The sequence below is a fragment of the Stegastes partitus genome, unplaced genomic scaffold, assembly GCF_000690725.1.
Source record: "Stegastes partitus isolate 25-593 unplaced genomic scaffold, Stegastes_partitus-1.0.2 Scaffold351, whole genome shotgun sequence".
NCBI lineage: Eukaryota > Metazoa > Chordata > Actinopteri > Pomacentridae > Stegastes > Stegastes partitus.
In genome coordinates this window covers 510,582-523,309 of record NW_007578082.1, presented here as the reverse complement: position 1 = coordinate 523,309, position 12,728 = coordinate 510,582, and the positions used below count along the sequence as shown (strand labels likewise).

General features: G+C 42.2%; 1 protein-coding gene across 3 annotated transcripts; it reads right to left on the bottom strand.

Moving 5' to 3' along the window:
- Window positions 1-1,494: 1,494 nt before the first annotated feature.
- srrm1 (serine/arginine repetitive matrix 1) lies at window positions 1,495-12,430 on the bottom strand. 3 transcript variants are annotated; one of them, XM_008284214.1, is made up of 17 exons: window positions 12,318-12,430; window positions 10,185-10,274; window positions 9,864-9,986; window positions 7,495-7,665; window positions 7,075-7,175; window positions 6,750-6,974; window positions 6,462-6,647; window positions 6,248-6,367; window positions 5,852-6,060; window positions 5,492-5,572; window positions 4,583-4,669; window positions 4,238-4,373; window positions 4,025-4,114; window positions 3,437-3,919; window positions 3,118-3,304; window positions 2,465-2,638; window positions 1,495-2,346 (listed from the first exon to the last, which is right to left on the bottom strand). In XM_008284214.1, exons 1-17 carry the CDS (start codon window positions 12,336-12,338, stop codon window positions 2,236-2,238), a joined length of 2,595 nt encoding a protein of 864 aa, XP_008282436.1. In that variant the 5' UTR covers window positions 12,339-12,430; the 3' UTR covers window positions 1,495-2,235. The 3 variants fall into 3 exon arrangements, with proteins under 3 accessions (XP_008282436.1, XP_008282435.1, XP_008282434.1); XM_008284212.1 differs by having other exon boundaries at window positions 2,245-2,368; window positions 12,318-12,338; XM_008284213.1 differs by lacking the exons at window positions 9,864-9,986; window positions 10,185-10,274; window positions 12,318-12,430 and adding an exon at window positions 9,495-9,844.
- Between the last annotated feature and the right edge of the window lie 298 nt (window positions 12,431-12,728).

Genomic DNA, 12,728 nt, shown 5'->3' with positions numbered 1-12,728 from the left:
AGTGAGTCAAGAGACTCACAAAATATCAGAAAACCCCATCTTCTTGTTTCTTTCCCGTCTCCATGGATCCAGAAGGGCTTTTCTGACTAAGCTGTTGAGGTTTACAGCCTGTTATGATGTCACAAGAGAAAAATCCCCGTCATGGCTGGCTCCTGTGTGCTGGGCTCCTCCCTGCCTCGCTCTGAACAGAACAGATGCAGAGGCTGGTTCCAAGTCGCATACTTTTTACTTTCAGTATGTACTTCAGCTGCCCTTACACAGTGTGTACTGTTTCATGCAGTATGTGTACAAGTGGGACACACTATGTAGTCAGAGCATTGTGCCTTAAACTTTGACCAACACAGTCTGTAGTGCAAAATAAGATGTTATCTGTGTGTTCAAGCTGGCAATTCAAGTCAGAATGGCCATAAAAGCATGCTGTCTTGGCATACTACATTTTACATTCCATGAATTGGAGCATACTAAATGGTTTTATGGTGTATTATAAGTATAGTAGTGAGGATATTGGAACACACCCAGAGAGAGGTGTGACTGTGTCCTTCTTCCTGATAGGTGCAGGCAGCTGCAGCTCAGCTGGAATGAAAACTACAGACACAAAACAAACTGTTTGCAACAGGTCTAAAAGCAGAGGTATCATAGGCATAGTAGACTAAACAATGTTGTGTCTTTTCTTCCATCCATCCATTATCTATACACCGCTTAATCCTCACTAGGGTCGTGGGGAGCTGGAGTCTATCCCAGCTGACTCAGGGTGAAGGCAGGGGACACCCTGGACAGGTCACCAGTCTATCACAGGGCTACACTTAGAGACAGACAACCAAGCACACTCACATTCACACCAATTAACCTCATGTTTTTGGACTGTGTGGGAGGAAGCCGGAGAACCTGGAGAGAACCCAAGCTGCACGGAGAGAACATGCAAACTCCACGTAGAAAGGTCCCGGGTGTCCTCACCGGCATGTGAACCGGTGACCTTCTTGCTGCGAGGCAGCGGTGCTAACCACTGCCCCACCTTGCAGAACATGTCTTTTCCTTATCAATGAAATGTTTTTATGTAAAGTAAAACTCAAAATCTGGATAGTGCATAAGTCACTGTTATTTATAAAGTACAAATAACAGTCCAAGTGCTTTCTGATGAAGAAATAAGACTGATGCTGCACAACAACCAATCAACCTTAAATATGGAGCTACAGAGGTCTGTGGCTTCAGTAATTTGGCTGCAAGGACACTTTCCTGGTAGCTGATTAAAAAAAAAAAGCTGCACCTTACCGTCACTACAGGTTGATACTTTGCATATTTATAAGACTGGAAGCTAACGCCCCCAATTTGAATGACTACACAGTAACTGTTACAACCTCCACCCTAAACCCACAAACAAGTTTTATCTTTTCACGACTTGTTCTCCATTAGCCTGAATCTATATTCTGTTAAGTGATAGGCATGAATGACAAAAACTTACTGTGCTTTAAAGTGGAAAACAAAAAGCAAAACAGATCCTATATAAAAACGTTTTAATTCTGAAAGGATGACAAGATGACAAGAGCCAAGGTTACTAAATACAAATCATATACTAGAGCAGTCCCACAGAGATTAGCTTGATACAAGGGTGTCAACATAAATTGCATATCAATCTGTTTTGAAAAAAAAAAATTAAAGCATTTATCACATTGGATTGTTTTAGTCTTCAAACAAGACAATTTAGGAGTCAGAAAAAAGCAGGTTAAACGATGCCAAACAACTCTATTACAAGTTACAATATGGGATTAGACATTCTGTTACGGCCTCTTAACGGTGCACACAGCAGTGTCACCGTTTCCACTACTAAAAGGCAATAGTAACAGTATGTTACTGTATGGTGGTTTTCCCCTACGCTTCATAAGGTCAGTGGTTCATGCACATCAGAGACAATCACTGCACATGCAATCATTTCTCAATGGAGTCTACTGTAGGCTGTGGAAAATATCAGAAACCTGCCCAACTCAAACCTCAGGGCCTCAACTCATTCCCTGCTCAACAATTTAAAATTATGGACAACACAAGTTTCTTTACAGTTTTAGATAATACACTAACCGACAAATCAAGCTCTTAAAGAAACACACTTTTCAGAATGTACCAAACCAGTAAAAAGAAAACAAGACTCGAGATTTAACAATTTGTACATTCTAAAGCTGAACCAGGTTGATGACAAACATCAAGAGTGAGTGGAAAATTCAAGAGGGAGAAAGCCTCTTGTTTTCAGGACATCTGTGATGGAGACAACTGGGCCTTCCTCATGGAGCGCAGGGCCTTCTCTCTAAGGTGCTTCTCCAGATCATCCAAGCTGTCCTCAACTTCACTGTCTGACTCCTGAATAAGAAGCACGACACATCTATTACGCAATTTAACCACCTGCATAGACATACAATTGGCACAAATATAAGAATCAGAATGTTTTGGTTGCAAACGCTTCAGAATCAGATGTTACCTTTCTCGAATCTCCATCTTCCTCTACGCCCTGGATTTCTGGTCCATCCCCACTCGCAGCGGGACCGCTCTTCTCCTTCTTATGCTTCTTGTGCTTTTTGTGTTTCTTCTCCTTCTTATGTTTCTTTTCCTTCTTCTTCTTCTTTTTCTTTCCACTGCCATCAACATCTGAAGCCTGCAACAAAACAGATTTGTTAAGACGACGCTAAAAAGGGACACTAAATAACAAATATTGAACATCACAGCAATGGAAGACGCTAGTAGCTTTAGCATCAAAGAGAGATCAGACCACAACAGGGTTCCTACACACTTCAGGAACTGTTCAGGAGTGATCTTTTGACTTTCTGTGTTTCAGGATGGATTAAAGGAATTCTAGTGTTAAAGATTCTGAAAAATGTTAAAGAAATGTGATCATGTTGTAGATTTATTCTTTAAAAGCCAACAGTGCTGTAGATTTTCAATTTACTGCAGAACTGCTGAGGCCATTGTGTACAATTTCCTGACTAACTAATAGGGAATATTTTACCTCATCATTTAGCTTTAACCCACTGATGCGCTACATTTTTCTCCATTGCTCTTTTCTATTAAAAACAAACCAACAAACAAAAAAATGTTGCAATAAAATGCTGCTTATATAGGTCAAAAAGCACAAACCTTGCTTGGAGACTGACTGCCAGACCCACTGCTGGCCTTTTTAGCTGGTGGTGGAGACCCACTGGCTGAGCGGGACGGTGAGGGGGAGGCAGACGCAGGGGCTGGACGTTTCTGAGCTGCTGGTTGAGGGGAAACTGATCTGGATCTGGAGGGTGCTCTCCTCATAGGCTGGGGGCTCGGAGACGGTCTGTAAAGAAGATAACATAATGATAGGGGACATTAGAAGACACCCAAAGAGTGATACAAACTCTCACTAATCTACAAAAATATATATGTATAACTACATGGACTGCGCAGTAAATACTTGCTGCTTGTTTACCTCTGGTTGTTGCGTGGCTCTGGTGTGCGGGACACTCTGCGGATGAGTTTACTACTGTGTGAAGGGGACTGCTGTCTCCGCTGGTGAGATGGAGATGCACTGGAGGTTTCAAAACGTCCCTGAGGACTGGGGGAACCCCTGACAATGCGACCGCGGTTCGCAGGGGACGGAGAGAGATGCCTGCCTCCTCCCAAAGGTGATCGTGTGTCCCTGCTTGGCCTGATTGAAGGCAACATGGGGCTCCTCCTGTGTCTGGGTGGAGATGTGGAGGAGGGAGGTGAGCGTCTCCTTGGAGCAGGAGAGCTTCTGCGTTTGGGGGACCTGGAGGGACGTCGCTTGATCCCCGGAGAAGAGCGTTTTGGGGGTGAATTTGACAGCCTCCGCTTCTGTGGTGGCAAAGGTGAAGGGCTGTAGCGACGCTGGATGGGGGGAGAATATCGTTTGGGGGTTGGTGATCTACGGCGGGGTGGAGGGGAGGGAGACCTGGGAAGCACCAAAGTCAGTTGTTGAATAAAACTTTCTGAATTGATGTACTATTTAATTATTTTTGAAATCATAGCACTTAATACAAAATAAAAATGCTTGTACCTGCGTCTAGGAGGAGGAGAGGGTGATCTGCGGCGTCGTGGGGGAGAGGGGGAACGACGTCTGCGTACAGGAGACGGAGAACGTCTTTTCCTGAAAAAGTATCAGTAAAAAAAAATGTTTTTGAAAACTAAATGTTAAGAGAATATATAAATGGAATTCTACATGTTAAACCATTGAGATACTAATGTGTAAATGCTGTGTTATGTATCTGACCTTGGAGAGGCGTCCCTATGTCGCCTCCTAGGGGACGGTGTACGGCTACGTCTTCTCCTCACTTCACCATTTCTGGCACCTGGTCCTGCTGTTGGCCTCTTGGGCCCCTCATCTTCTGAGGAGGAAGACCCTGTGTCTGAAACCACAGAGACAGAAGACATCAACAACTGCTCTACCGTAACCTTGACTGTATGCGGTCAGGAAAAAACACCAAGGTTGGGGTTAGGACACAGCTTCAAAAGTCCATGAGACGATGAGTGCAAGATGACATGGACAGAGACTTGGTTAGAGAGAGAGGGGGTTGGGTATGGGAAAAGAAAGTACGGGGATAAAAACGCTTTTAACCTGAGGACGACTGTCGGTTCTGCCTGCGATACTGACGTCGCTGCTGCACCGAATCTGCTGTTGCCCCTTTCTCATTTTTATCCTCCTCTGAAATGTAGAGCATTGAGTGTCTCGTCAGTGTTAGCAAAGCCGTGAAACAGACTGCCATGGAAATGTTACAGATAATACAGTAAACAGACCTATATCCCTGCTGCCTGAGTTTTCAGCCGGTTTGAACATGGTGACTGTGTATTTCTAGTGCTACTCTCACTTGTGTTTGTGTAGGGTGTGTTTTGCCACATTTTTGTTCACTGTTTGTCGTGACACTATAAGTGGGATGAATACACAAATATAAAAAGTTCTCAAAGCAGGTTAAGAAATGGAAACACTGTAAAGGGATCCATTGGCACAGATTGAATCAACCTTTATCTGTCTCCATTTGCTGCTGTCTAAAATAACAGAAAACAAAAACTACAAGTGGAGAGCCGAAAACAGAGGATTCTTTTTAAAGGATGAAATAGGCTTTGGGTGTTGTCTTTATAGTGTATTTGTCAGGGATCATGTACAAAAACATCTCGGATGATTGAGATGCATTGCACAAGGTTCAGCTACTAGCTTATTTCCATCTGCAGTCCTTGAGCAGGTTGTCTGCAGCTGTAGACCAAACTTTAACCATCAGCTTAGCAAACACAACTTGTGGAGAATTTTCACAAATAATCCTCTTTGCATATAACAGGTATGGTGCGTCAAGTTGTTAAATGACTCCAAACAAGTAAACATCTGTATCCTGGCCCTACCTGCTGGAAACCAGGTGAATTTTACCTTTTCTGACAAGTGGCCTGAAACTCCATTCCATCGGTCATCCCAATTTATGACCTGTAAGGTGAAACACGGGTACAGCTCTGTAAACAGACAGAATTTATTGCTTACCTGACTCTGACCCTTCAGAGGGTCTTGCCTTGGCATTATCAGGCGGAGAATCACCCCTTCCTCCTTGTTTTCGCTTAAAACCTAAAAATAAGGCACAGAAATGTATGACAATCATTTGCTTTTGTTTTAGCCTTTGAAATAACCACTTAGTCCTTAAACCATTTGAAACGCGTAGGAATGGTTGGGCTTTCTATAATTTCATTCACACAAGGCATTTTGCCATCACAACGCTAATTCACTTAGGTATGATATGAAATTTCTGATCCACAGAAAGAATCAAGGACTTGAAAATGTCATGTAGTTTTAAATACAAAAATACAAATATTGTAAATAGTACTTAAAAAACTGTACAGGTCATACCTGCTGATCTTGGAGGGGAAGCAGAGCCCCGACCCCTTCTGCCCCGTGGAGACGGTGATCGCCTGTCTTTCCCTGCGGGGCTAATCGAAGTGTCAAGATGATGGGCCTGCTTTCGGGGTGGTGTGCTAGATATTCTTTTCATTGCTTTTTTCGGTGAGCGAGAGCCTGAGGAGCTGCTGCCAGAGGATGAAGCAGAGCGAGAACGCCTCCTGGAGGACACGTGCACAGTGACAACTTTTGTTTTTTAAATCTGCATGCCACAGATAGTGCATACGGCAGCACCAAGTATTGATATGAAACATATGCCAGTGTAAAAAACCAATAACATAAAATAAAATATCAGACATCATAGGCCAAACCCACAAGGACGGTATCTTAAATAACTACGCCACTGACCTGCGGACAGGGGAGCGCCTGTGTCTGTGTCTGGAGGTGGTGGGGCCACGTCTTGGGGGACTCCTCCGACGAGGAGACATTCTCCTTCTGGGGCTTTGTCTTCGACGAGGGGAGTAAGACCTGACAGGGTAGGTAGGGCAAATTGAGAAAGTTTTAGAACCTTAAACTCTTGAAACCCTAACACCTGCGCGTAACAGAATAAACAAGAACTTACCTTGAACGGGAGCGTCGTCTGCGAGAACGTGAGTGAGAACGGGAGCGGTGGTGAGGTCTTTCCCTTCTGGTGTCCTTCTCTCTTTCACGAGACCTCGGCCTTTCCTCTTTTTTATGACTTTTTTCTGGGGAAGGTTCCTTGACTTCAGTCACGGAGTCTGCTTTTACCACCTCCACAACTGCATCACTACAAAATAAAGCAATACAGTTGAAGAAAGAAAGTCTAAGTTCTAAATGTTACCTGTCAAACTAAAATTAGAAGTCAGAGCAAAGCAAGCTTTCTACTAACCAGGTGGATGAAGCTTCTTGGATAATTGGTTCAGGCATTGCTCTTCCTGATGTATCCGGCTCCACAAGCTGCTCCAAAGGTTTTGTGGGCAGCTGCATCAGTGGTGGAGGAGGTGAGCTGCCACTAATTGGACTGGCTTTACGTCTCGGGGAGCGCGAGGGGCTGCGTTTCCTGTCTCGCTTCACCGGCGACCTTCGCCGTGGTGACGGTGACCTTGTCTTCCGCCTGTACAGAGAAGCGAACATAAGTTTCCATGTTCTGCACTGAATGCATAAATTCAACTTCTGACTGGTGACATTATTAAAAAAATATATAAAAATCAGACCTTCTTGGGCTTTTCGACTGAGCCCTCTCTCTGATGTCCTTGTCCTTTTCCTTCTTATCCTCATCTATCTTCTTCAGAGAAGCAAGCTTCTCCTGTTCAATCTATCAGAAATGGAAGAACGGAGGACAATGTCACAATGACAAACCATTCATCGTCCAACTTGCAACATCCATGTACCATTTTCTGTGGTGCTGAATACAATTGCAATGTTATAGTGTTACTATTTCCACATACAATTCCATTCAGATGTAAAATTCACCCCCTGAAAATAGTATTTTACAAAAACGCTATCTCCAAAGCTAGAGACACTTCCTACTTCAGGCTGTTTTGCACTTAGATCGTTGTCTTATCTTGTCCAGGCAACTACACCCCTGTACAGACAATCCATGAGCCATCTCCCTACCGTATGCAGACGCTCACCTGTCTCTGTTTGATTTCCTCTTTCTTCTGTTCCAGAAAAGCAGAGGGGATGCCAGCAATGTTCTCCTGGGCACTCAGCAGCAGGGGCCACAGGTCCTTCATGAACTCCCGGGCATTCTTTCCATTCAGAAAGCCTGTCAGGTTGATCTGCATCATCTTGCTATCCGGGTGCTGCAACACACACACGAAGGGGGGAGAGAAAAGAAAAAAACCATATGGTCGTTGAAATAATTGAAACCAAATATCTCAGGGAGGTAGGGTCCCACAAAGGGGGCTTCCTACCTTCTACTCCTCTAAACTACACCTGAGACTATTAGTTAACCATATTAAAGACATGTAAGACACTGACAAGTATATTTAATGTCCCTGGGTCCAATATTGGACTCAATTACCATAAAAAAATCAAAGTGTCACTAATTTAAATTGCACTCACAAACTCATAAACTGAGAATGCAAGCTAGCTGAGGGGAGACATATCTAGTGATGTTAAAAAAAAATATGCATGCAATACTTCTGTTGTTAATCCCTGGATATACTATCTACTATTACTGAAACTCCCATAACACAATTTTTATTTTGTCATTATTTGATTCCCTCAGTACTACCCCACACTACATTACATTCCTGTGTCACTGCCCACCCCTTGTTTTCCAGTCTCCCCACAGTCTACACTTCAGGAGTTAAACAAATAGCCACAATACAGAGTGCATTAAAACCCAACACTGCAAGTACAGTTCCGGTGTCTTCAGTGAGTCCCGTGGGATCAGTGGGCACGGAGCTCCCTTGGCTTGCTTCCGCCTCCCTACTGCTTGAGACTCAACCACCTTGAGCTTAATGTTATATCATTTATCTAAATTGCAAGAGACGAACAAGCAATAATGAGTACACAGTTACACAAAAACTGAGTTTTATTTCAACAACTTATTGTGAGATACCGTAATCTCAGTTCTATTACCATTTCTTTCCATTATGCAACAGTACCCTTTAAACTTAGCTGTGACAGTCCACCCCACCCACCAAAAAGCTATGGCAAGCAAAAGATTAAATAAAAAGATCAGAAAATAATATATTCATGTGTGAAGCTGGTGTGACGTATGCAATATTTGATTAAAAACATGTAAACATATTGGAAGATTAAAAATCTTTAGGAGGGTTACTGGTGCCTAAACTTGGAAACTTACTATGGAAATAAAAAATACTGTGTGTAAATTTCTTTGGTTTCTTCATCCACATTTTTTTCTATTGCAAAAAGTAAGTCTGTGCAATGGAAATTACCCATTATCCAGACATCCCAAGTGGTTTGACGCATTAGTGGAGCACAGAGTATGCTTTACAGAAAAGAAAACTTTGTGCCATAATGACTTTATTTAAGCAAAACAGCCTACGGGGTGAAGAACATGCACAATTTAGTCTTTAGAAATGAAATATACAATACCAGCGGGGGCTCTGCATTATAGCTTTACTGTCAAGAAGCATTTTGTTAAGGTCAAAAATATGACGAATACAGATATTTCAATGTAGCAGTGAGCTGAAAAGCACTATTTCTTGTCAACAATCTTATTTTTGCTGACCTCCAGTGGTTGAAGTTCTCAGTTTGGTACAGTGATGTAAAGACACACTCTGGTTGTGTTCTTGGCACCCTCGCATCACTGTAAGGTGTGATTACAAGTGTAACCAGACACACTACTAACCAACTCCAACAGAGGTGCAAAAGACTTGAAACCTTCAACCAGAGGTGGTCAGTCAAATAATAATAATACGTCAGTTTTGGGTTAAAACTACATGTCAAAGAAAGTAAAGATATAGAGTTTCTTTTTTTTTTAAAGGCTGTGATAAATAATCAAATGTTTCCTGTTTTGAGCCTATTGTTCCAGTTACAATCAAAGGGATCTGGGCAGTTTATCGATGCACTGCAAACTACCTACGAAGAATATGATTATGGCATTGTTTAGGTGTGTCTTTCACTGACATGACATAAGTGATCCCTGCATATAACTCACCTCAAACCACACACTGCATCATGAAGGGAGAGTTGGGCTCAGTGACTTTGGGCTCAGGAGAGAGCTAATTAGGTGTTGGTGCTATACTTCTGATGCAAGGTATAACATCCATATTGGTTCAGGCCTTTTAAATCATAAATCACATCATCATTAGAAGACTGCTGAATAAAGGCACTTTGTCACATAACAGCAAAACATGGTAATGTCATAATAATTCAGTTTTACACCAATTGTTACTTTCCCCATTCAATTTCAATTTGACTAGGATGTGTAATTATTTGCTTATATATCCGTTCTTATTGACAAGCAAATTTGTCCTCAAATTTATCACAGTTCTGAAAGAACGACAAAAACAAGTTAAGACATTACCTTCTCCTCAAGCTGGTTAAATATGAACTCTATGACGACGTCATCCTCGAACCCCAGGATCTCTGTCACTCGCTGAGTAATCCAAGGTTTGATGACTTCTAGGTTCACTTTGGTCATGTCCACCTGAGCGGGAAACAAGCAGCCAACAGCATCCAGTTGGTAAAGACAATCGGTGACTTTATATCCAGTGGCGACATCAAACAAGTTCAGTGCTGTCAGATACATGTCTCTACATCCAACATTAGCTGGTACAGTATCCCAAACGTAATCAGCCTTTAACACTGCATCCAAAGAATCACATTAATATTGATGCTCACATACCTTCTTGTCCAGACATTCTGCAAATTTCAGCTGCTTCAGCAGTTTTTTCTGCTTGTTGCTGAAACGGTTGTCTTGCTCCGCACTTGTACCCTGAAAAGTCAATCAAATATTAGTTGGGTGTGTTTTGCTGAGAATCACAAGTACACACACATAAAAGCATGACTGAAACATGCTTTCCACATCATTTGGTTCAGAAAACATACTTGGTATTTCCCCAGCGTTGCACTACTGCACTCTAGCTTACCGTTGTGCAAAAAACTAATTGTCACCCAGTTTATGTGTGGGGCTGCTTTTATCTGGACCAGTCATAATGTGTAAGTGCATAAAACTTCATGTCTGTGGCAAAAGTAAAGGTTCACCTTTATGAAACTTCCCTTGTGACGGCATAATTGCGACCAAAGAAATGTTTGCAATTTATAGTGCAATGAGATACAACATGTAAGATTATATTAGAGCGACAATGATCAATCAATTAGTTATAAACAAAACAATAAAATGCCAACTACTTCAATAATAGAGTAATCGGTTTCATAAAGTCTAAACCAGGGATCTCCAACTCCGGTCCTTGTGAGCTGCTGCCCTGCAGGTGTTAGATGTTTCCGTACTGCAACATACCTGACTCAAATTAATGAATCTCCAACAGCTTCTTGTCAAGTTCTACACAAGCCTGTTAATGATCCATTAATTTGAGTCAGGTGTGCTGCAGTACGGAAACATCTAAAACCTGCAGGATAGTAGCTCACGAGGATTGGAGCTGGAGATCCCTGGTCTAAACTGTCCGACTCCAGCTTGTTGAATTAGAACATTTCATGGCTTGTTTGCTTGACTGTAGAAGTACAGAAAATGTGTTTGGGTTAGGCACAAATCAAGATATTTAAGGACATCATCTTGATTGTTTAATTAAGCCAGAAATAATTGACAGGTTACTCGATAATACAAGTAATTGGTAGGTGCAGCATGAAATTATAAACACTATTATAGTATTAATTTTATGTCTAAAATTCTTGTTTGAACTGTAATTGTCGTTGTGTAGATAAGGGTTGTATATATACAATAAAGATTTTTTTTTGCCGTTGTCCCATATAACCTTTAAAACACAATTCTCTTAAATTAAATTAAATTAAGTCATTTTGATGCAATAATCAAATTTACGTTTCATTGTTGAGGCTGCAGGCACTTCTTGGCAAACAGAAAATTGCATTATATGAGTAGAACCAGTCCATTAAATACGTTTTAACCGGTAGTAAAAAAAAAAAAACACTGGAGTGGTTGTAATCTAGGGCAGGGAGCAGGTAAAATAATACAGACATACGGAGAAATGCTCCCACGGATCAGTTCTGGGCAGACTGACAGTTTTTGGAACAACACGTGTGTTACTGACATCAAAACCAAAACACAGAGATTCAACTTTGTTTGAAAAAATCTCATAACCAGATGGTAGCATGCAATAACTTTACAAATTCCACACGTTAGCTCCAGAAACAACAGCATCGTGTTGATTTTAGTCCGTCAAGCGGAGACAGATATGACATTGATACCATTAGGCTAACATTAGTCAAGCTAACCACCTGCTTAATCCTCCAAGGGAAACTGACGGACTAATATTAGCTGCAGAATGGAGGCTGTTTTGACCGGCAACGAAACTGGCATAGACAGAATAATAAAATATACATAAGTGTCGTTATTAAATAAACCTTTACGTCTACTCGTACGAGCTGGCGTCGGCGTAGCAGCAGTCGTGACTGGTTCGCGGAGACAGAAGCTATGCACCGCCCGGGCGCCATCTTTAGCCAATGCTAATAAGTTAGCTGTAGTTAGCTAGCTAAGCTGCGACGTCTGTTTCTTGCAAATGTGCCTGCAATAAAATATCAAAAGGCTATAGCATGTAAGCAAGATAAGGTTACGTGACGCTACAGGGTAACAAATGTATATTTGATAAACAAAGCGGACTGATGGCGACACCCAAGTGTGTTTCTATCAGGTGATAGACGAAGCCCTGGCCGTACAGTTCTTGACTGTATGGCCCTCCAGCTAAAAACATATGGCACATTAATGTTAGAAACCGCGTGCGTAGCTTCGTGCGACTCAGCAGGAAGGCAGCGAACAGTCAGAAAAAGGTAAAAAAGATCTTACGCGGAAGAATCCCGCGTCCATTATCGGTGAAAATGAATGGTAACAGGCGCTGTCGAGAAAGACGTGTGCAGCTCCGGTGAAATTGTGAGCGGCGACCCGGATGAAGGGAGCGCCCCCGTAGGTAGCAGCAGGTACTGCAGCTGCTGTGATGACAGCGCAGAGAGGAGGCCTCTGACCTGACAAACAAGAAACACAGCGAAAGAATAGTTGCATTTGCATCATCAGCAAAATGCCCCTTTAATGGAACTACCAATACGGAATGGTCCCTTTCTGAGTCTAAAAATACTATACATTTTATAGGTTTACAATCACCCCACTTTGTAGTTTGTCTTCTTCTTGTTGTCATCATTGCCAGTCTCAGGCCAGCCCTAAACTGCCACATGGTTGTGTTGTATTCAAGGCCCAAAAATG

Excerpts from the sequence above, each read along its gene's own strand:
- srrm1 (XM_008284214.1), bottom strand. The coding sequence starts at position 12,338 with ATGGACGCGGGATTCTTCCGC. Across the intron at positions 10,275-12,317 it reads TGGACGCGGGATTCTTCCGC|GGTACAAGTGCGGAGCAAGA; the intron begins GTAAGATCTTTT and ends TTGACTTTTCAG. Across the intron at positions 9,987-10,184 it reads CAGAATGTCTGGACAAGAAG|GTGGACATGACCAAAGTGAA; the intron begins GTATGTGAGCAT and ends TTTCCCGCTCAG.